The sequence below is a fragment of the Triturus cristatus genome, chromosome 6, assembly GCF_964204655.1.
Source record: "Triturus cristatus chromosome 6, aTriCri1.1, whole genome shotgun sequence".
Lineage (NCBI taxonomy): Eukaryota > Metazoa > Chordata > Amphibia > Caudata > Salamandridae > Triturus > Triturus cristatus.
Window position 1 is genome coordinate 40029095 of NC_140589.1, and position 25323 is coordinate 40054417.

Genomic DNA, 25323 nt, shown 5'->3' on the forward strand with positions numbered 1-25323 from the left:
CATGGGAACGCCAAAAATCAGCCTGCCAGACGGAAGGAAACTTCTAATCTGGCGGGCAGTCTGACAGCGGCTTTGACGGTGCAGTGGACCCGGCGCCACACCGCCTAAGCCCTAATCGGGCCCTAAGTGTAACTTTTAAACAGCTGTTCAATTACACACACTACGGGCCCACATCCCACCAGGGGAAGGAAACTATGAAAGAATCCCTTCTAGAAAGACGATTGCTGGACAGACACGACCATAAAGGCCATCTCCCCAACATAAGGCACACTCATGACAAATACACAGAGAAAACTGAGCAAACTTCAAGCACGCTGGCAGGCAGGTGTAGGATATATAGATGACGACTGAAGAGAAGCCCTACAGTCCTTCCAGAGGCGGGGATACAGGTGCCTGATCAAAATTAAAATATTGCACAGAATATACTACAGTAAAACGCTATTGCACAAAACAGGAAGGGCACCAGACAACATGTTCTTACAAGGCTGTGGCCAACAGAGACCCTCCCTCCACACACACACTAGAGAGGTTTTGGACAGGGGTGCGGACTAGGCCCGAAGCCGCTGTGGGTGCACCAATAGAGGAGCAGGTGACCATGCTGCTAGTAGGAGTGTAGGGAGACTCAGGCAGACCTTCACACCAGAAGCACCTGGTAAACCTACTGCTCAAAAGAAAACTTGAGAAGAAATGGGGGGTGATGAACAAGACATGGGTGAAGATACTGCAGATCTGTAAAAAAAAAACTGGTGTATGAAGGCAGGGGATGCCCCCAGAAATGTGGGAAGATACAAGACAGCATGTGATACAGAGGAATGCTACTCAAGCCACCCGGGGGCTGGGGCTGGACAGAAGATCACAGTATAAGTCACACTTAAGACTGACAGAAACCAAGGGAAGCTACATACGGATGCGAACAATGGGACAAAACCCAGAAACTATTGTGAAGTGAACTTCTAGGTGAGAGAAGAAGCAAGGGGTGATGGGAGGCAGTCTGTGCAAGTGTTTAGTTGGTTCATGGTTACCTCGTTGGGTAAGCTATGTCAAGTTATAAGTGTTGGGAACATGAAACTAACACTTATGTACATTAAAACTCAATAAAATGTGACATAAAAAAGTGTACATTTCCACTCCTTTCTGCATTTATTTGATTTACATATTTTTTCTATTTGTGTGACCTAGGCAACAATTACAATTCTCTGTATAAGCATCGTAGTTTTTCACCAAATAGCACTGATGAGTATATTTCTGGTCAATGTGGGGTAGCTCTAACAGGTCTTGGTAATCACAAACTTTCCAGTTTTCATTTCTTTTCCACAGCTGCATTTTCTAACATTTTAACAGTTTCTTTTGCTGCTCATGTAGTACGTTTTTCCTTGTGCTTTTCATATTGAAGGACATCTGTGCTGTTTGGCAACGAAAGTACTAATGCTTTAAAAAAATAAAAATGGCAGTAGCTTCAGTACATTTGTTTCCTTTGATACAATTAGCTGTCCACAGACTTAGTACTGTAGTCAATTTTAGTGATGTCCATGCTTCTTCCATCTCTCGCAATACATAATCTCCGACGTATCTTTGTTTAAAAAGCTGTACCTGTGACCGTGCACCAATTTAATGAGTTTCATATCCAACTGTTTTATTTGTTTGTGGGCACTATTCGAATCGGAGGCTACAGGCTAGAATCGGGACGGGGAGCAGATTATCAGGACTGTGTTACCTGCGGTTACAGACACTTCTCTATTAATTTTACTCTTCTGTAGTTTTTCTTTTCTGTGGTGCATGTTCTGTATCACTGTTAATAGCAAACAGTTATTTATTCATTATGTACTAGATTGCATTAAACGATGTAGCATTAACTCTCCTTTAGATCAGAACGCTTTCTCATATTCAGTACTTTAATATGGTCTTTCAGCACTGTGTTTTCTGAGATGTTTCTCCAGCCATGTTTTCCCCTTGAAAGTCTTGTCACATTCCTTACATGTGTAGGAGCTCTCTCTAGAGTGGGTATTTTGGTGGTACTGAAGGCCTTGCTTATGTCTGAAAGTTTTTTCACATTCAGGACATTTAAATGGTCTTTCACCAGTGTGAGTTCTCTGGTGTGCTATTAGCGCATGCTTTGTCTGGAAAGCCTTGCCACATTCGGAACATTTATAATGTTTTTCACCGGTATGGGTTTTTTGATGTAGATTTAAATGTGCTTTGCTTATGAAAGCTTTGTCACATTCTGTACATGTAAATGGCTTTTCCCCAGTGTGGATTCTCTGATGCAGCATCAGCCAGTCTCTTGATTTGAAAGTCTTCTCACATTCAATGCATTTAAATGGCTTTTCACCGGAGTGGGTAGTTTGATGGTACTGAAGGTGTTTCTTCAATTTGAAAGACTTTTCACATTCAGGGCATTTATAAGGTCTTTCACTAGAATGAGTTGTTACATGTACAATTAGTTGTCCATTTGTTACAAAAGCCTTGTGGCATTCAATACATTTGAATGGTTTTTCCCCAGTGTGAATTTTCTGGTGTTGTATTAGTTGTACTTTTGTTTTGAAAGCTTTATCACATTCAATACAGGTATGGGGTCTTTCATCAGAGTGGGCTCTCTGATGCCTTATTAATGCACCTTTTGATATGAAAGCTTTGTCACATTCAGTACAGTTATAGGGTTTTTCACCAGTGTGGGTTCTCTGATGAAGTGATTGCTCAGCTCTTGTTTTGAAACCCTTACCACACATCAGACATTTATATGGTTTCTCACCAGTGTGATTTCTATCATGTAGCATTAGTTGTTCCTTCGATTTGAAAGCCTTATCACATTTGCCACATTGATGTGGTTTTTCACCAGTGTGAATCCTCTGATGTAGCAGCAGCACTCGTTTGGTCTTGAAAGCCTTGTCACATTCAGTACATTCATATGGTCTTTTCATGGAGTGAGTTGCACGATGTACCTTTAGGTGCTGGTTGGACCTAAAACCCCTGTAACATTCAGTACATTTATATGGTTTTTCTAAAGTGTGGGTTCTCAGGTGTAGCATCAGCAATTGTTTTATCTTGAAAGCCTTGTCGCAATCTGTACATTTAAACGGTCTTTCTTCAAAGTGGAGTCTCTGATGTACTAGTACTTCCCCACTTGTCCTAAAAGCCCTGCCACATTCAGTACAATTATATGGCTTTTCCCCTCGGTGGATTCTTTGATGTACGATTACGTATCTTTTTGTCCTAAAACCCTTGCCACACTCAGTACATTTATATGGTTGCCAATCAGTGCAAGTTCTTTGATGTGGTACAAGACGTTGCTCCATTTTAAAGTGTTATCTCGTTCATTACATATACAATGCCATATTAAAGGTTGCTATGAAGAAAATCTTTGCTCATTTAATTCCTTGAAGTGTTTCCCGTATGTGCACATTTTCCTGCTCACACAGATAAATGTGACTAAGAGAAGCCAGGCACCTTTTAAATGTGTTTATGTTTTCTTGAAATCACATTCTGATCTACGAGTATCTAAGAAGGATGTTTGCTGTGAATATTACTGCAATTGAAAGATGTTCCTCTGTACACGCTGCCGCTGCTGTTTTTTTTTTTTTAATGACAAAAGGCATCCAAAGAGAAAATTGTTTTTTCCTTTCTTGCTGTATGCCAGGCACCTGTTGGATTAGGAGAAAAAAAGAATTTCATGAGAATGAAAACATATGGCTCAAATATAATAACCTACATGACAACACAAACAGGAATTGACTGCATGTATGAGTCGAGCTTAGCAAAATCTAGAAAACATCACAAAAGATATGAAGGGCATTGAGGCAATACACTTGTTAAGCCTCAACGTGGATAAACAGAGACATCATGCTACATGAGGTCAATTAGCCCTGCTTACAACAAACACCTAGAATGCCTTTCCTCTTTAACAGCAGCTTTTTCCCCTTGTTATCCTTATTTTTCCTTGGAGAGATGGCTGATTGGGGAGTACGGGAATTATTACTATGGTCATCGATTTGCAAGTAATCGTCCCTCTACATTTATGTAGCACATTGGTGGTTAGAATTATGTAAGAGGGTTATGGGTTTTGCATTAGACAAAGTCAGTATATGGAGCTGAAATGTCAGAGTGCAAAGTCCACGTCTCTTTGGATATCAAGCTGTAATAATGAAGCATCAATCAGGTAGCCAGGTAACGTAGAACAGGTTGTATATTTATTAGGCAGGTTACAGGATCAAATACGATGGTAAGATCTCAAGTAAAGCCTCTGTTAAGTCCATATATAAGCCCCACCAGGAGCAGCCTCCCTGCTGCTCAGCCCATCTCTTCCAACTGCCAACTCCTCCAGACCCACACACTCAACATTCCAAGTGACATCACATATGGCTGAGCAGCAAGGGACAGAATAGTAATAAGGAAGATGCACAAAACACAACAGGTTATAACACATCTCCCTTCCTTACGAAAACAAAGCATAAAGATACAAATGCATAAAATCAAGATATCACCAAAATACCATTGCATACATAAACAGAAAATTCATTATGCAAGTAAACATACAACAAATCAGAAAATACTTGCAAGAAAATCAATAATGAACCCCATCCCCCTCCCTAGGGAACCTAATTAGATGGTAAACACCACCAACAAACGAACAGCAATGGGGTAAACAAACCACCCCATAGGGGAAAACACCTCCCATAAACTCGGAAATAGGGAAAATAAACCTCCCTATGATACAAATCACAGAAATAGGGGAACAACGTCACCCTATAGGGGAAAAACACCTCCCTTAAACTCAGAAATAGGGAAAATAAACCTCCCTATGATACAAATCACAGAAATAGCTATGCGGACGACACCCAACTTATCTTCTCGTTTGAGGGTAAGGAGGCGGTGTCACAAGAGACTTTCCACCGCTGCATGACTTCTACGGCAGACTGGCTGTGCCACAACTCTTTGCAATTTAATAGTTCAAAAACTGAGGTCCTATATTGCTCATCTGGCAGCACCCCGAGGCCTTTTCCATCGAACTTCTGGCCTTCATCCTTCCAGGGCACCAGTTTACCAACAAATTGTGTGCGGAACTTGGGAGTCTATTTTGGCTCCAACCTTCAACTGGATGTTTCTGTTAATAAAACAGTGGCCACGTGCATGGCTTTGCTTCGCACGTTAAGGAAAATCTTGCCTTTTCTCCCAGCGCAGGCAAGACCAGAGGTAGTGCGGAGTACCATCCTAAGTAGACTTGACTACTGTAACGCACTACTTCTGGGAGCCCCGGTGACCCTGGTGGGTAAACTTCAACGAGTGCAGAATCTGGCGGCTAAACTGGCTCTGTCACGCCGGCTCGCGGACTCCTCCACTACTGCGCTCAGGGACCTCCACTGGTTACCTGTCCCTCAGCGGATTGAATTTAAAGCCCTCTGCTTGGTATTTAAAGCTCTTCATGAACAAGGCCCTTTTCCCTTACAGAATATGTTTTCGTGGTATGTTCCGCGTAGGTCTCTCCGCTCCGCCACGGCATGTTTGGTTGTAGTTCCAAAAATCTTAAGGACTCGTTTGGGAGGCAGGTCCTTTCGATTCACAGCAGCAACGCTGTGGAACTCTCAGCCGATTGCACTGAGGAGTACGGGAGATTTCCCCTCCTTCAAAAAAGCCCTGAAAACTCACCTTTTTCCAAGAGCGGCGTAATTTTTCTTATACAGTGGATCGCTTCTTTTTCATGCAGGCTTCTTTCACCATCAGTCTAAGCGCCAGGATGCCCTTTGGGTGACAGTCATTGCGCTATACAAGTATATCTATACATACATATACATACATACAAATAGGGGAACAACGTCACCCTATAGGGGAAAAACACCTCCCTTAAACTCAGAAATAGGGAAAATAAACCTCCCTATGATACAAATCACAGAAATAGGGGAACAACGTCACCCTATAGGGGAAAAACACCTCCCTTAAACTCAGAAATAGGGAAAATAAACCTCCCTATGATACACCATAACGCAACACAGAAATAGGGAAAATAAACCTCCCTATGATACAAATCACAGAAATAGGGGAACAACGTCACCCTATAGGGGAAAAACACCTCCCTTAAACTCAGAAATAGGGAAAATAAACCTCCCTATGATACACCATAACGCAACACAGAAATAGGGGAACAACGTCACCCTATAGGGGAAAAACACCTCCCAAAGACTCAACACATAGTAATAGGGAACCAACTCCCTGTGAACTGAACTGAACTGGAGCACATAACTCCCAAAACGTCTCAAAACTGGACATTCAGCTACAAATTTCTCAAACACCACCCAATAACCAGGGTACAAACATCCCTAAGAAACAAAAATTGGGGTACACACCACCCCACAACCTCAACTAAATCAGAACACACACTACCCCCACAAGATAGAGGCACACACTCACACCCCCACAAAACAGTATTGTAACAACGAAAATAAAAAAAACCAAGAAATTCCTGACTCCGGTGAGCGATCTCTCACCCGAAGTCCTCACCCAAAGTGAAGTCCTTGTCCTTGTCTTTGTCCATTAGATCCATGTAGCTGTAATTCAATACAGTGCCTTGCTCCTCCGAGTTGACGTCAGACATATGGAGTGAAAAATAATTAAGGATGTGCTCTGCCTTCCAAAATCACATTAACTACAGGCCAGAATCAGTGTCCTTCGTGTGCTTCATAACTGAGAAGCTTGAAGTAACAAACCAAACATCTGAGAGTCACAAGAGGTTCAATCCAACCCTCAGGAATGTTGCACTACAAATCGAGAAATATCCCAATCCCGGTCATGACGAGGAAGTTCCGATTGACTCAAAAACGTGGTTGACAAAATGAGGATGCATGGTATTTAGACTCACCGCTCAAAACGTCAGTGATTCCCACAGCGTCCCTGTGGTGGAACTCAGCCTCCTACAACTGCAACTACAGTCCTCCTCACAAAAGTCAATGCGTCCACAACGTTCAATTCCCGCTGTCTCCAGACGCATGAGGTCATGTGGAAACTTTATTGAAACTCCAAGCACAAACAGTGCAGCGTGGTTGGCATTTCCAGTTATATGATAACAATAATGCGCCAGCCCCAAGATGGCGGCACGTTTTCGGCGTCAAACCGGATGGCTCACTGCACGAATCTGCAATGAAGCGTTCAGAAGCAGCCTGCAGCGTAAACGTCACAGAAGATCTCACCGGAGATACGCACAACACCACGACAAAGGTGAGTTGCACGCGCCATGCCTTTTGAATTTGAACGGCTTGCAGCAATTTGTAGAGGGTTAACAATGCGCCGAATAAATTTCAAAGGTCCAAAATCGCCAGGAGAACGTGTGACTAGAAATGTTCACACACTCTTTAGAAAAACAATGCGCAACACACGCATGTAAAACAGCCCACAGCACAAGCAGTTCGATCACGCAGGCTTGAAGTGTCAGAAAGATTAATCAAATTACTCAGATTACTGCTGTCAAACACCCCATCAATCCTCAGGGTTCTCGCAGGCAAGCAGGAACTAGCACTTAAACAGTCGGGCGAGCAGTGAAATGGTCACTGGTAGAGCGTTTCCGTTACAAAAACAAGCTTGAAAGTTCTCTTGAAGTTTTTTTCCTTTTCTCTTGAAAATCCTTAAGCATCAAAAACCATAGACCATTGAAGTAGGTTCTTTCCAGTCGTCGCCAGTGTAATAATGAAGCATCAATCAGGTAGCCAGGTAACGTAGAACAGGTTGTATATTTATTAGGCAGGTTACAGGATCAAATACGATGGTAAGATCTCAAGTAAAGCCTCTGTTAAGTCCATATATAAGCCCCACCAGGAGCAGCCTCCCTGCTGCTCAGCCCATCTCTTCCAACTGCCAACTCCTCCAGACCCACACACTCAACATTCCAAGTGACATCACACATGGCTGAGCAGCAAGGGACAGAATAGTAATAAGGAAGATGCACACAACACAACAGGTTATAACACAAGCACAGCTCCTGTCACTACATGGCATGATCTCGCAGTTACTGGTACAAGATCAACTGAGTTTAGAGAAACTAAGCCTGATACTTTGCCCCTAAAGTTGGGATGCGTTGAACCCAGCATTGCACAAAATGCTTCAAGACAGACAAACCCTGGGCAGATCATCTCTTCTGGACAGGACAAGTGTTCCTTCTTGTGTGCAGCTTCTTCTCTCCCTCCTCACCACTGCCTATTGCTCCCCCACCAGCTAATTTCTTTATTTTCGTTTATTTTTGGGGGGAGGACCAGGCAGTAAACTACTGCCAGCCTCCCACTCCCATAATTTAAAAAAAACTGCTTATTACTACTTGGGATTGGTAACTACATTTAAAAAGTGTCTGTTAGCATACAGCCATGCATGCATAATGATGTGTGCTCCCTTCTTGCTTTTTATTTTTTAACAGGCTGGACAGCATTTTATTGATGGTGCACAGCACTGCAAAACCAAAAGGACCCATAGATAGGACCTATGGGCTTTGCCAATGCTTGTTAATTATCTGAGGGCTGTCACACATGCCATATGGCAATACCTATAACACAAATAGGCCCCTGGGTCTAGTGGAGGATAGCAGAGGAGTACAAGAGTGTCCCATTTAGAGGACGGTTTCCCTCACTTACCTGAAGGTGGCATGCTTCATCATAGGGTAACCTCCTTGCAATATGAACCTGGCCACAAAGCGGTTTACAATCCCTTCTCTGAGAGGGAGGAGCTCAGGGATGTTTAAGTGTAGGCTGAGGTATACTAAAACCTGTGGATGAGCAAGGTGTGGTGACGGGTGTGAAAGGATTTGTGGAAAGTGTGTGCGAGTTAAAACTAACTCAGAGGACACCAAAGACTTTATTGGGGTATCACAGGGTTTGGATTAAGAGCAAAACCTATCGCAGGAGTGGAATAAACCCGTCATAGTAATGTGATGGTCGGCGTTTCAGCCTCGTACCCTCTGTAGAAGTGTAGCGGTATGCTTCAGGGCCAATAGTGAGAAGTATGCCTTCTAGTACAGTGCAGAGATATACATATCAATAAAAGGAAAATACTAGACCAGTGGTTGAATTGGACCGCAACCCAGAGTCCCAGTGGTAAATGTGTTACCTGAAAGAAATAACTTAATTAAAGAATCAAGCAATAACTTCATGCGATGCGCTCACTCCAAATATCAATTGTTTTTGAGGGAAAGGCGATTAACACTATATCTTTATACTAGTTGGGTACTATCAACCATCCACTTCATTTGATCAGTGACAACATTGGCCTTTTGAATAATTGGTAAGCTCACCCGCTGTGTTGGGTAACCACAGACACCATCACCTCAGCACGAAATACAAGGAGCATTTAAGTCTTATGAGGAGAAATATAGGTGGAGCTCCTCCCTCTCACAGAGGGGATTGTAGCCTGCTCTATGACCCACATCAATAGGAGGTTACCCTATGATGAAGCATGCCTCCTTTGGGTGGGTGAGGGGAAATGGCCTATAAAAGGGACACTCCTGCACTCCTCTGCTATCTTCAACCAGACCCAGGTGCCTATGTGTGGCTCACTGGTGTGGAGAGGTGTGGCTCACTGGTTAGAGGCGGCAGACCCGTAAGCAGAGAATCGGCCAGGGACCAGGGTTCAATTCCAGACGCGGCAGGGTCGTGGACCAGGGTCAAAACGGACTCGATAATTCTCGCCTCGGTACCTACTCTAACCAGGAACACACTCGGCAACTCTGGGCATTAAGCTTGCCTCATCTCTACAACGGCCCCCCACAGACGCCGGGGATGCCTGGTTTCACCTTGGAGATACCCAGAAAGGGACCATCTCACAGGGATAGCCAGGACGGGTTCCCCAGCGGTCTACAGCGCCGGGACGCCCCGTTGCTGGGGCAGCTGTGCGCTTTACAAGTCTACAACATTTACATTTACATTTATTTGTGTTATATGATATCGTCAAAGGGGAGTCGTCCCCTGCTGATCTATATATCTTCTCAGGCCCCTTTTGTGTGTCTGCATATGGCAAAACGTGAAAACGCTTGTACAAGATTAAGTTACAACCACAGAAGTGTTACAAAAAAATAGAAGCAAGCCAAGAGAAAAGCCAATTTGTATTAAAAAATGTATAACAAGAGAATAAGATTGCCAATATTAATATAAACTAAAAATGCTACGGATGTGAAAAACTAAAGACATTTTTCAGTTGTTGCATGCATGGAGGCATGATTGGGTATAAATGTAGCAGGATGAGAATGTAGTGAGTGATTATATGGATGTTGTTTTTGGAAACCTGTATTTATTTGTATGTTGTCTCAGTAAACCTATATTCATCCAACCCAGAATGGACCACCTGAGGTTGTTATTTTGTTGCAATAGTTTCAAACTATCGAATAACAATTGGTAAAATATGATAAGGGCATTTTTCAGAAAAAAGATGTACATTCTACTAATGTCACCACCGTCTGATGGTCCTTACACCTTTAAACAGCTTAACAGTATGGTTAATTTTTACACATGCTTTATGGAGTAACAAATCCACCCTAGCGAGGTTCATTAATTTTGTATATTTGTTGGCTCTCCTTCCTCCCTCATGGTAGTTATTTTGTGGGAGTCTTTTTGTTAGATCCCTGTTAAAACAAAAAAATGTACACCCCAAGTATGAAATGTCATATCCTGTATTAACTACTCATATTAAGTTATATCAATCCAAAATGCCAAATACATTACGAGTGTATAAATATTATCTACGCTAGATTGTGTGTTTACCAACCCCCTGCCATAGCACCATCCAGGTCAACAGAACATTATATATATATATATATATATATATATATATATTCACTGAAAAAACCATAGGTTTCACACATGTTATAGTTAGCTGGACATTTTACTGATAAAAAACCAATGAAATTCCCCCGTTATAGTTACTGTAGGCAACTATAACTCACGCGACCGCAATCCTCTGCTGATGCTAATACTGTATTTAGACACTTATTTGCCCATATCTTCTTCCATTAAATTTTAGCTATACATATATTACAAATATTTTTTTTTCATAAAGACACATATGTCATCAGCAGAGGATTACGGTCGCGTGAGTTATAGTTGCCTACAGTAACTATAACGGGGGAATTTCATTGGTTTTTTATCAGTAAAATGTCCAGTTAACTATAACATGTGTGAAACCTATGGTTTTTTCAGTGAATTAGCAAGGTTTTTTAAATGCTATTTCCTAACTATAACGTGTGTGAAACCTATGGTTTTTTCAGTGAATTTGTACGGTTTTTTAAATGCTAAGTTACTTTACGCCATTTGTGGCGTGCGCGCCCACTTAACGCAGTTCGTTCCGTGCACGGTTTTTATCAACTTTAATAAGCCCTGTACATTTGGTGGCCTTCGGCCACCAAAAGCACAGGGGGTGAGGTCAATGTGGATAGTGTTTTTTTTATTTCGATTTTATAATTTCATGTTGCCAAAATTACGTTTTTTCTCTCTATTAATAAGCCCTGCACATTTGGTGGCCTGCGGCCACCAAAAGCACAGGGGGTGGGGTAAGTGTGGATAGTGTTTTTTTTATTTTTATTTTTTTACCGTAAGCGTACGGTAAGCGTACGGTAAGCATACGGTAAGCGTACGGTAAGCGTACGGTAAGCGTACCCCGCGAAATTGCCGAAAAAAAAATAAAACCGTTTTTGCTCTTGGGGGATGTTTGGGGACTCCCTCAACATGACTATGTGGGAGGGAGTTGTCAAAACAGCCCCGTAACATGTTTTTGGCCATCATGTTTGATAAACAACACTCAGTGCGAGAGACAAAATGGCGGACGCCGCTTCCTGGTTTCGGCCGATTCGAATGTTTACTAAGATCTAAGAGCCAATCAGAATCGCGCTCGCGCACGCCACCGTAAGCTTACGGTAAGCGTACGGTAAGCGTACGGTAAGCGTACCGTAAGCGGGCTCAGATATTCGCGAGGATTCGTCGACCGGCGCCAAAGTTATTCAAAATAGAATGTTGAGGTTTTCCTATGGAAACGTGGTCCTAACTATAACTACCTACTGGCGACCGCCAGTAGGTAATATATATTACCTACTGGCGGTCGCCAGTAGGTAGTTATACCTACTGGCGGTCGCCAGTAGGTAGTTATAGTTAGGACCACGTTTCAATAGGAAAACCTCAACATTCTATTTTGAATAACTTTGGCGCCGGTCGACGAATCCTCGCGAATTTCTCAAAATAGGTGGGGCGCTACGCTCCGCTCCTACCCTGAAAGTCTCGGGGGGATTCGTCAAGCGGGGGCTGAGATAAAAGGGGGGTCCCAAAACGCGTTTTTCCCATGCATTTTTCCATAGGACCTTTAGAACGAGCTACAGCCCGAACGGCTGAACAGAATTACTAGAAATTTGGCAGAGAGGTAGTCCCTAGGTCAAGGAAGTGCCTTTTGTAGGTTTGGTGTAAATCTGTTCAGTAGATTCTGAGAAAATAGCCTTTAAATAAATATATATATCTGAGCCCGCTTACGGTACGCTTACCGTACGCTTACGGTAAGCGTACGGTGGCGTGCGCGAGCGCGATTCTGATTGGCTCTTAGATCTTAGTAAACATTCGAATCGGCCGAAACCAGGAAGCGGCGGCCGCCATTTTGTGTATTTCACTCAGAAAAAAAAGAGTGAAAACAAGGAAAGGGGGCAATGAGGAGAGTTACAGACCCCCTTACATTTGTGAGGGGGTCAAAGAAGGACTGTAAAGTACAAAGAAAACATTTATTGATTTTAAAAAAAATCACGGGGTACGCGTACGGTAAGCTTACGGTAAGCGTACGGTAGAAAAAAAAAAAAAAAAAATGAAAATCAGATTTAAATGTTTAGATATTACGGGCCTCTAAAAAGAGCCGTTGTGTTTATGAAATGATTTTTTAGTGGTACCTACAAGTAAGTACCGATGCAGAGTCTAAGGTTCAAGAGGAAGACTCTGTTCCCTTCATCATTGAAACGCAAGTTGTTGTGGTAAATGGCACCCATACCATAGTCACGGAGGAAAGCAGAAACAGATTTGTTGACGTGCTTTCTTGCTTTGTCATCGCACCGCGTGCCCACCGTGCGTGCACGGCACTAACTGCGTAAAGTGGGCGCGCGGTGCGCGAAGCGCACCGCGTGCTCACTGTGCGCGCACGGTGCGCGAAGCGCACCGTGCGCGCACGGAACGAACTGCGTTAAGTGGGCGCGCACGCCACGAATGGCGTAAAGTAACTTAGCATTTAAAAAACCGTACAAATTCACTGAAAAAACCATAGGTTTCACACACGTTATAGTTAGGAATTAGCATTTAAAAAACCTTGCAAATTCACTGAAAAAACCATAGGTTTCACACATGTTATAGTTAGCGGAAATTTTACTGATAAAAAACCAATGAAATTCCCCCGTTATAGTTAGTGCAGGCAACTATAACTCACGCGACCGCAATCTTCTGCTGATGACATATGTGTCTTTATGAAAAAAAAATATTTGTAATCTATGTATAGCTAAAAATTTATGGAAGAAGACATGGGCAAATAAGTGTCTAAATACAGTATTAGCATCAGCAGAGGATTGCGGTCGCGTGAGTTATAGTTGCCTGCACTAACTATAACGGGGGAATTTCATTGGTTTTTTATCAGTAAAATTTCCGCTAACTATAACATGTGTGAAACCTATGGTTTTTTCAGTGAATATATATATATATATAGCTAGTCCATTTTACAAAACTATTGTAATAGCTATTTAACATGTCTTTAACCTTTCTAATATACAAGGAGAACTGACTCATTTAACTATTCATGTATGGTGGAATGTCCAACTGCAATAATAAACAAATAAAATCATGTATTACCAGTAATGTCACTATAAGTCTGAATGTTGAACCCAAGTTTATCCCTAAACCAACCTCATAAATTTATCATCAAAATGTGTAAATATAATATCCCCCAATTCCATCTCAAGTCATAATGAAGGGGCAATAGTGCACCGGTCACATTACAGATACCTAAAAAAAAATGATCAGCTCCCAAAAAACTACTGCAATTCATGGTCAATATTTAACCCTTCTTAAACCACTTGAAGTCTCATTATCCACATTGCGATTTAGAAATGGCAGCCATGACACAGAGAGACAGGAGTCCGCCTTCCATGTTCATGATATGGTGGTTATGACGGCTGTCTGTCTTTGATTGTTATAAACTCATGCTGATATACATGTCAGCAAAGATGGCGCACATGCAGGACGCCGAGATCTGAGGTGTACTTTCCGCTGGATCTTTGTCGCATGAACTCAGTACTGTTTTTTCCAGGCGAGGTTGTGGAGGTATTGGAGGGGCCAGAATAATTATAAGGCGGCCTGATGGGGATAACAGCAGAAGTATGTCCATTACAAAGTATTTGAATTTTGTTTTAGATTGGTTTCCTCTGGATACTAAAGTTTAAAATAACACGCAGCAGTCATTCCGCAATATTGGTAAGTGGTTTTAATTTTGGCGAGTAAAATTGCGGCGGAGTTTGAGTGAATTTTATAGATGTAGGTGGCATGTACATAAATTTTATTTGGTTATAGCGACTGAATGTTGAATTATGAATACAGAGATATGGTTACAACTGTTACAATTTCTTTGGAGTAGACCAGAAGGTGAAAGTTTCCTGGTTGAGAGGTAGGAAGTCGTTAATTAGATTAAATAGAATAGATACAAAGGAAGTGTGGTGTTTTTATTTGGACTATGTGTTCCTAATCTCACTTACAGAACTAGTTGATAGGAAACAGGTATGTGTATAGTATTTGGGTGACATTTTAGCGTTTTTAATTGACCCGGACACAGGGTGGTGTGATTTGATCTTGGGGCACGTGTCATTACCAGGTGAGTACACAGTTATTACAGTGTCTTTGAGATTTAATACAAGCACATTGAGGGTTCTTTATTGATGAAGGTGCAATCGGCATGTGACACAAGGGGCCATGTATATATGATTGTTTTCTTAATTTAATTGCTTTAAATGCTCTATAGTAGGTTGTATGTACCAAATTCATGTTCACGCATTAATGGTGCACAGGTTTCAATGTTCTTGCCATGGAAATACATACACTATGTCAGATGATGATCTTATGCACTGTAGGGCGAAAGTTAGCCTTATATAAAATATGGGTTTATGTTTTATTCCTAGTCCTGACGGAGTCGTGGGGTAAAACACGTACAATAACAAAACACGTGTTGGCAGTGGGCAAAGAACAATAAAGATTCAATATCGAACAAGAACGAGAATCAGCATTTGAAGATTAACTGCACAACTGAGGATATAATTTGAGTGTGCTTAAGGCTGTATAGATGTTAATGGAACCCTAGGGATGACTTGGGGATGTTGGGTGGGCATCCTCCCTTTAAAGCAACGCAGTACGGGGTTACTAAAGATACAGTGTGCACGGTTAAGTGAGCACCGGCATCCTTATAAATCACCCTCTGGTCTAGTGAGAACCTTTTAGCCATGGAAGTAGGACAATTGACATCTAAACTCAACTTTAGCTCATTTCTTACATAGGCTGGAAATAATCACTATTCTAACGCTGGGCAAGAAACACAACAGAAAACCGCCCTTGGGCAACCCCTCAGCCTTGCCATCAGCATCACTGCCACCCTAGTAGTGGTCTAATGGAATAAGTCGGAAAATGGAAGCAGGAGACACCGCTATCAATCATGGCTTTCTATATGTGTGCTGCTGCGCATTCACTTTTGCAACCTATTATTTTACTCTCTTTAACTACATTGACAGTATTTAGAATCAGTGTAAGAGCGTTTGATGTGTCTCTGTCCCGTTGAATCAAAACATCGGGTTCAGGAAGCAGAGAGCACGTTCCACGTTGCCAGGAAACGGGCATGGGTGAACGGGCGGTGACGTATCAAGCACTGAACGTACAGCAGACACATGCTCCACCCGGCGCGAGGACCCCGGAAGAAGGCGGCAGTGTCCCGGGCCCGCCCTACCGGCTACAAGAACGCAGACTGCAGATGAGGCCGGAGCAGAGAACTTCAATTAAGGCCGAAGGTATCACAATCCGGTGGGAACTTCAAATGTACCAATGTAAAAAATAAACAGCAGGTATAAGGGAATGACGCTCAGCAAGGTCAGTGATGCTGCATGGTTAGGGTGGTACACTGTCTTGCCTTTTAAGGGACAAATCCCTCTATTATGGAAATAAAGATCACAATGTTTGCGTTATCCTGCTAAGTCGACAACGTGTTAACAGAGGCCGGGGGATTGGCGGGGGCACCTCCATCCGCCCGACGTCACCCATCATCGGAAAGTGGTCAGACGGACGGCCTTACGAGAGACCGGGCCGCGACTCTGGTATGGTGAGTCGCAGATGACACTCAGCGGACACTACCGGCGAGATCCGCCGTATGGGGAGCTGATCATCGGAGCTTTGCTCCTAACGAGGTGAGGCGGTGGATGCGGGGCAGCCGGCGGCCGCGACGGCAATGTGCACCGGTGGTGCTGCAGGTCGGCAGCATAACTAAGGAAGATAGCAGGAGAACAATATCGCACCAACGGGGCAGTGTGCAGTCTCTCGTGAGCGAACTAATATTTTAACGGCATTGGGCGGCATAGCGCGCTGCGGGGGCTGAGCTTTGGAGTCTAGCTATCTGGCGAAGTAAACACAGGAGACTGAGGTTGCTGTTGCGGTGACGGTGGTGCGAAGGATCAATTGGTGAAGTGCCTCCAGCTGCGGCCTCAGAAGAAAGGAAGAGGTTGCGGCCCTCATCTGATGCACGGCCCCGGGAGCTGGGGGATGCCTGGCCCCTGATCGGCATCGGAGCTTGGAGGGATCTGCCGGAGGGCTGCGGGAGCCGCGAATTGGGGATGCCAGCGTCATCTGGCCTGAGACCTGGGAGGCTGCTTGGTTCATTACTAGTGACTGGCACCTAAAAGAGGTGAGGCCCGCTGGGGGATGGAGAGCGCGGCGATCACTTGGCACAGAGCCCAGGGAGACCCCTGAGAATACTCCTCACACTGCACACCACAACACTGGAAGGGGTGACCGCAGGTCACAGACGGCTGCGACTGCAGCAGGACCGGGGCTCCCCAGCTGCACCTGAATGAGTATGAAAGCCCCCAAGCGGCCTGCCTGACTTCAAAATGGCAGCCGCGGGGACATATACAAGCTTCAATACCTCCGTGAATGCCAGAGACGGCGTGCAAGGTAATCAATGTGCAGTATGGAAGGAGTAACCATAAGACTGGGGCCTAGAAGGGACAATAAGGGCAGATCAATCCTCTCCCAACGGGTGAACTGACCAAAGTTGTCCTCCTCTAGACTCTTTGGGTAATTGGGGGCAGTTCTGTCTGAGTTAGGCGTGAGATGCACTCCTTCCCCCATTTCTTCACAGCTGCGCAGCACTTGTTGCCAGCTGCAACATTTAGATTTGCGCAAGTACGCACGCACCCTGGACTTTTGCTGCATTGGCAGCAGCCCCGACATTCTGGACACATGTCATTTGAGCCCCTTTGAGATGGCCAGTTGGCCAGGGGGACTGGGAGGTTTGTAGGGCCCAGTCCCTAATGTGTGTATGTGGTGCTAGGAAATGTATTTCATGTAGTATGATTTACGGACCCTGTTCTCGCTACCTCTAAATGTGTTTTTTATGATTATGAGGTTGTCTTGCATATTATGGTTTATGCTAATGAGATTATGTTCCACCCTGTGCTTTTTGCCCCTAATGTTGGAGATACTTAGGAGGTTAGGGTCTAATATTAGGCTGTTGAGATTAAGGGTGTACAATGCGTTCGGCGCCTAATGTGATGCTGTGCATAATGTGGTTTATGTTACAGGCTGATGCTAAGTACTGTGATTTTCCTCTTACACCGCTCCATCTTCAGTCCTACCTTGTTGAACCAGTCCTGTTCTGAAGTAACAACCTGTTCCTCATCGCCTCACTTCCCTGACTGCACATTAGCTCAGATCTCTTCACCCGACGTCTGGAATATGTGCCCCATTCTTGTCCTTATACTTCTCCTCACAACCGCTTTCCTAGTAACACCCTTCTCATATCCCCACCACCCTCCTCCCCCTCAGTTTCCCAACATGGCCACCACTTGAGTTAAGTCTGGAATTAATTGCTACAAAATCATTCACCCTTCTAACCTGACTAAAGCTTCAGCAAAACATTTCAAGCATAACACCATTGAATGTTTCCCTGATCCCCTTTTTGTTGATCAATTTTACAATGGTCGTTATGGGAGGCTCAAAAACGATTTCATTTTTTTCACTCACGACATCCCTTCTTGGTCCACCAGCTTTTACAATTCCCTTAACGTCACCTCCTCTATCCCTCATGCGAAACAGCTAAAAATGTCCCCCTCTGCGTGTTTCAACGGTTCCCTCACTATTTCACTCTATAACAACGGTACTGTCATGATCCAAGCCAAGTCTCTCTCTTTGACCACCTCTTCCCTTCCCTACTCCCCTCCCCTGCGTCCGGGTTATCCCTTGACTCTTCATCTAGTTCCACCAATTACTCCCTGTCTCCTCCCCTGACCCCCCCACTCTCCAATAGGCTGCACCCTCGGGAGGCACAAGTCAACCCTCTTCCCTCCCCCGTGCCCTCCCCACCCATTCTTCCCCCCTCACAGTATGCCCCCCATCACTTCAGGCTTACCTCTAGCTAACACGCTCCTCGTCCAATCTGCACCGTCCCAGTACTCCATTCTGATCTCTTACCCCCTACCCGCCACCCCCCTTTTTAGTTCACCTCTCCTCCAGCCTTCTCCCCTAGTTAACTTTCCTTACGTTCCCCTTATTCCCTCCTCCTCTCCGCTTTTCTACCCCCTGCCCCCCTCGCTATGTACCCCGAGATCTCCACAAATCCATTGCATCTCTCTCCTTCCCACCACTCCTCCAGCAATGCTGTGCTACCCCCTTTCCGTGCTACCCCCTTTCCCCCTTGGTAAGCCTTTCCCTTCCTCAGGCCTAGCAGAACCACTTCCTTTCTTCAACTTCCCTATCTCCCAACCCCCCCTCACTCTGCCAGATGCCCGCTCCCTCACAGCCACCTCACCTAGCTGACAGGACCTCTCCAACCCCCTCCTCTCTTTTCCTCCCAAACCGCCTTCATCCCTATGACTCCACACATTCCTCCCCTCTCCTTCCGCCCCACCGCCTCGCTCCTCTCCTATCTCCCCTCAATTATGTCCTTAATTCCTATCCTTCTTGCAGCGCCAACAAAGACAACTCTCCTTCTACCTCTGGTGCACCAACGCCTGCTCTCATCCACCACCTTTCCCCACCTCTGAACCCTGTACCCCTACTCCCCTCCTGTTCCCCCACCTCTCCCTGTCTTCCACCGCCAAGTGCACCCCGCCTGTTTTCATCTAGCCAGCAAACATGCTGTGTTCTGCCTTACTCTCTCTGGAAAAGAAGCTAGGCTCTCTTATCACCTCCATCTCCCAACTTGAAGCTACCATTTCAGTTTTAAGCTCCAAGATTTCCACTTTTCCATACACCTCAATTTCTTTGGAAAACACTCACCTTCCCACGAGTTGCACCTCGCCCCCACACCCTATAATAGCCAAGCATGACCTGTTGTCTGCAAACATCGCAAACTCACACAAGCCCTCGAACGCCACCCTTCTTCCACTTTCATCTCCAAGTAACCCTACTATCTACACTATTCCGACCATCTCCTCTGTCAGAACCACTCATCCACCTAAACCCTCCCGAGCACCCTTGTATAAGTACAATATCCCCATAACCCCTCATAGCCCAAGTGCCCCTGTCACCAAGACAGTCTCGACAGAGCTGCGCTGTATGCTCCACAACTGCAGATCTGCAATAAAACACAAACTTGAAATCTCCGATACCATCATCCTGCACAATATTGACATGCTCTTCCTCACAGAGACCTGGTTCAACGATACCTCTCACTCTATGTTTGATCTCCTATTACCCACAGGCTATTCTATATTTAGAAATGACAGAATTGACAAAGTTGGGGGAGGTGTTGCAGTCATCTTTAGAAACGCCCTTCAACTTAAGGCTTTTCCTAACAGCTCCTTCCGCACTTTTGAATGCCTATCTCTTGAACTTCAATTGCACCACCGCTCACCTCTCAGATTCCATGCTATTTACCACCCGCCTGGTAGCAGCCCTTCGTTTATGGAGGAACTCACTGACTTCATCAGCGACCAATACTCGCAAAGTGACAATCAGATCTTTGTGGGTGACTTCAATGTCCACTGGGGCTCGCCTCAAGACACCTCTGCGAATTTACTGGCCACCTTCGTCTCTGCAAACGACCTTATCCAACACTGCACAGAAACAACACACTCTAAGGGTTCAATCCTGGACCTTGTTATTTCTATAGCAGGCTTGCTGACTATCGCTACCCCTATTCATGTAGACTGGTCTGACCACCTCCTCATCCCATTCTCTTTTCACCTATCACACTCTATAACTCTCGGCCAACCTAAGAGGGCTACTTCCTGGTTCTGTGACACTAAAAATATTGACCTCGGTACCCTCTGTGATTCGGCTTTGGTATCACTTCCAAGGCTAGACCCGAACCTAGATGTTAACAAACTCACCTCCCAATGCCTCACGGTCCTTGCAGTCAAAATCAATAATGTCGCTCCTCTCCAAAGCAAAAAGAAAAGGCCTACTCCCTCAGCACCCTGGTTCAACAAATCCCTCTATGAAGAAAGGAAGTACCTAAGAGTCCTTGAGAAACAATGGAGACAAGCGCCCGCCACCGATAATTTGGCCACGCTTCATTCAGCAAGATCCAAGTACCACAAGCACATCTTCCTTGGAAAAGCTTCGCACTTCAGATCCCTACTCGACTCAGCTAAAAATAGACCCAAAAAACTTTTCAAACTCATCAAGAACTCAAACTGCTCTCCCCCAACCTCCAAGTTGGAGGATTCTACTAAGAAAGCAGCAGAATTCGCTATATTCTTTGACAAAAAAGTGAAATCACTTGTAGATCGTGTCATTCATCCTACCCCTACAGAGGAGCGCAAATCCTTAACCATTTGGCAGAACTTTGACCCCATCTCTGAAGATGCCCTCCTCAAATGCATCCTCGAAACAAAGCCCCCAACCATTCTCTTGACCCCATCCCTAGTGCCATTGCCATTGACTTCTATATCCATTCCCTTTCCTATTGGACCACACTGGTCAACCTCTCCCTCTGTCAAGGCTCCCTTCCTGTTTCCTTCAAAACCGGGCAGGTCACCCCTCTGCTTAAAAACCCCACCGCTGATGCGAACGACCTCAACAACTACCGTCCCATCACTAACCTACCTTTTCTTGCGAAAATCACAGAAAGATGTGTAGCGAAACAACTCTCTCGTCATATCAAGGACAATGATCTTCTTGACAATTCCCAGCCCGGCTTCATTCAAAACTGCAGCACTGAAACTGCCCTGCTGCAAGTGATTGATGACGCATTGCGGATACTCGATTTGGGAGACTTTCTTCTAATTTTCCTTGACCTTTCTGCAACCTTTGACACTGTCAATCACAACACTCTCCTTAACACTATTCAACAGAGAATGGGCATGGAGGGCACTGTGCTTAAATGGTTTGCCTCCTTCCTCTCTGATAGATCCCAAATGATCAAAATAGCGAACAGTCTTTCTTCTCCTCTGGCGGACGGTCAAGGTGTTCCTCAAGGCTCTATACTTGCACCCACATTGTTCAATCTCTATTTAGAACCATTGGGAAATCTCCTTAGTAAATCCGGGATCCACTATCATCTCTATGTGGACGACACTCAAATCTACCTTAAAGTGGCCTCCACTCACGATCTCTCCATCCTAAGCTCTACTCTCGACTCCATTAAAAACTGGATGTTAACTCATCAACTGATTCTGAATCCCTCCAAAACTGAATTCCTCCTCCTCACTTTCTCCTCCTCCGGTTCAATCATGGATGGATCAGATGAATCTACTTAACAATAAACCCATCATTGTCAACAGTGCAAAATCCCTTGGTATCATACTCGACAAAAAACTCAATCTACTCTCCCACATCGAATCTATTGCAAAGTCTGCTCGATACCAACTGCGCCTTCTTTGGGGATTCGTCGCTTCTTCCCGGAGCAAGACCTTAAAACCCTGGTCCAATCGCTGGTTCTCCCCAGATTGGACTACTGCAATTCTCTTCTTAATGGCCTCCCCAAATCCCACCTGTCCCCCCTTAAGTCTGTTCTCCATTCAGCAGCTCGTTTCATATATGGGGCCAAAAGAAGCGACCACATCACAACCATTTTATCCACCCTCCGTTGGCTTCCCATCGAGGCAAGATCTAGCTACAAGACTGCCTGTATCACCCACAAAGCCTTGCACTCCTCATCCCCTCGCTACCTGGCGAACAAACTGAAACTCTCTGGAGGCTCCAGACTATCACGTAATGCAGAAAATGTATTGCTTGAACCTCCCACTTTCAAGAAAGAAAGATCGATGGCCCAATCCTTTTCAGATAACGCGGTGAGAACCTGGAACTCACTTCCGCCTCAGATCCGGACCACCACCTCTTTCCAGGCCTTCAAAACTGACCTCAAAGCTCTCCTCCTTCAAAGACACTTCCAAATTTAATTCACGCCCTCTATTATCTGAAGGAAGTCCTTCCATTATAGGAAATTCTGTTCTCCATGCCTATAGAAGTGCCTTCCCAGTGTGTTCTTGTGTTTTGAGTGTCTGCCATTTAGTGCAATATTATACCTCTACTTGTACTTTGTACTCTTTTGTAACATGCACACATCACCTTTCCTTTTGTAACGTATCGTTTGCTACCTCTTGTATTTTGTTTGCTTTTGATACATGCACAACTGCCACCATTGCCTCATTGTAACGTTTGTTTTAGTGTTTTGAGTGTATGCCATTTAATGCAGTATTTTACCTCTACTTGTACTTTGTATGCTTTTGTAACCTGCACACGTCACTTTTTCCTTTTGCAACGTATCGCTTGCTACCTCTTGTATTTTGCTTGCTCTTGATACTTGCACAATTGTCACTATTGCCTCATGTAACGTAAGTTTGCTTTTGTAATATGCTCCCTTGTAATTTTCTCCTCATGTATCATTACTGTTCCTATTGTGAAGCTCTCTGATACCTTTGGGTAAAGTCCGCGCTATATAAAAACGCATAAAATAAAAATAAAATAAATAAAGAAACCAACCTCTCTTCACAGACCAGCTTTAAGGCAACCTCTCATCCCTCCAGGACTAATGTACGCAGGAACAAGTGACACCGACCTGATGGACGCGTCACTGATCTCTGGGTGATTCAAGGTCACACTGCTAACCTCGAAGTCCCTTGTAAGTGACGGACGGGGCAGCAAAACCTACAGAGAGGCTTCCGACGCCGTCCCTCCAGACCAAGTCTCAGCGCTGCGTCAGCCAGAGGCAGCTGAGGGTGGACCACGGCGTGCAAGACCCGTTTTGTCCCCTGCACCCTGATGTGAAGCCCAATCTCTGCGTGTCTGTCGCTCGGAGCATGCGCAGACTGGCCGGACTGTGCATAGACTCTCGGAGCATGCGAAGACGGAGCGGACACTACACTCAAAGCATGCGCAGACTGGCACCGGCCGTACCCTAGAACCTGTAGATATGCACGTCCGCATGCGCAGATCTACAACCACTTTGTTGTGTTTCAGTGTATGCGCATGCGCAGATGTGCACAATTTCGATTTTCCGTTTTAACAGGGTGAGTTGCAACCTAATCAATCACAGCGAGTATCCCTCAGTATATTTTATTTTTGTCTGTTTCGGTTCCAACGGAGATATCAGTAGTCGAGTACTAACCTGCCATGCCGGTATTCCTCTTCAGATTCTACGTATGCACGATCTAGGGTAGGCAGCGAAACTTTTCATATGCATCAGAAGCAGTTCCAGTGTGTTCGAAACAGCTGGTAAAAAGCAGAACTTAAGGGTGCCAAAGATTACAAAACATCGTGTAAATTGCATATCAGTGATGGTGAGGTAAAATTAAAGAGTCATCTGGCCATTGGAAAGTATGTTCAGCCAAACGAGAATATAGTTTAAGTTCAAAAGCATAGCTAAGGTGTAAACTCGATCACTATCGAACCGTTTATATGGTTAAAATATCCTAAACAGCACGTGAAAAGATATCTGATCTTAGAAAGTGGTCTATTAAATATAACGATACGTAATATAGATGCAAAGCTGCCAACGTTTTAGATTGCTATGTGTGACATTTTCATAATTCAGTGCAATTATGACTCACATTTCAACAACTATGAGTCACACCTTCTCCAGAGCAAAATTAAGTAATAAAGACGAGGGAAGCATATAAAAATCAGAAATTACACCCATCTGAGGAATGAGAAACTCTAAGAAGATCTTAAAACTGCTGTAAAGCACCAGAAATGGAAGGGCACTTAGGTGTGAATGTGCGAGGCGTGCTGCTTCTAAGCACTGTGATGTTCGCTGCGCGCGTGTGACTAATTAGCGCGCGGCGGCCGCAGTTAACTAGGGACACAGTGTGTTGGGTCAACTGCGTGGTCCCAACTGCTGGAGCCGGACCACTGTCCGGTATCGGATGGTCAGGAGTTCCGGGATGTACCTTTTTGAAGAAAGATATGTTGTGTGTGATTTCTTTGGTTCCTCTCTGGGCTGTTATCATTGTGCCGGCACGGCGGATCACTGTCCATGGCCGTTGTTCAAAGGGAAGCCGGAATTTACCCACTGGGTACCTGTCTTTGACATAGACCTTGTCCCTTACATGAATGGTCGACGCTTTTACTCGTCGGTCGATGCTGGCTTGGTCATTGGCACTGGTCCTATTGGCTAGGACCTTTGCGGTGTCGATCTGAGACGGGCTCCAGTTTGGGTGATGAGGGATGGTGTCTCGCACCACTCGGCCCATGCTTGCTGGTCCCGGGGCTGCCTCGGTCGTGAGACGGGGCGTCAACCGGTATTCTCTCAGGAAACTGTATATGGCTCTCTCTAGGGGCGCCCCGTCAGCATGCGCAATGCGTATCACCTTGTTGAGAGTGCGCATGAATCTCTCTACTTCCCCGTTTGCTTGGGGCCAACGCGGGGTCACTTTTCGGTGTTGGATGCCCCAGGCCTTGACATAGTCTGCACATTCTTGGCCCTGGAAAGGTGGACTGTTATCCATTCTCACCACCTCCAAGATTCCGTGATTTGCAATGGTTTTCTCCATTTTGGTAATCACCTCCGTGGCTATCTGACTTCCCACGATTTCAGTCTCGGGGTACTTTGTGTAATCATCGATAATCACAAGGGTGTAGCGCCCATTCGGGAGATGCCCAAAGTCAACACTAACACACTCCCATGGCCGTCGGGGGTTGTCCTCAGTGATGACAGGGT

The 25323-nt window shown here is 44.8% G+C and overlaps 1 protein-coding gene across 1 annotated transcript; it reads right to left on the reverse strand.

Moving 5' to 3' along the window:
• Positions 1 to 1117: 1117 nt before the first annotated feature.
• On the reverse strand, positions 1118 to 23448 carry LOC146813730 (uncharacterized). Its single transcript, XM_085610217.1, has 2 exons — positions 23148 to 23448; positions 1118 to 3638 (listed from the first exon to the last, which is right to left on the reverse strand). The coding sequence occupies exon 2, from the start codon at positions 3291 to 3293 to the stop codon at positions 1893 to 1895; it is 1401 nt and encodes a 466-aa protein (XP_085466343.1). The 5' UTR covers positions 3294 to 3638; positions 23148 to 23448; the 3' UTR covers positions 1118 to 1892.
• Between the last annotated feature and the right edge of the window lie 1875 nt (positions 23449 to 25323).

Bases quoted from the DNA above. Each gene is read 5' to 3' on its own strand.
- LOC146813730 (XM_085610217.1), bottom strand. From the start codon at position 3,293: ATGGAGCAACGTCTTGTACCACATCAAAGAACTTGCACTGATTGGCAA.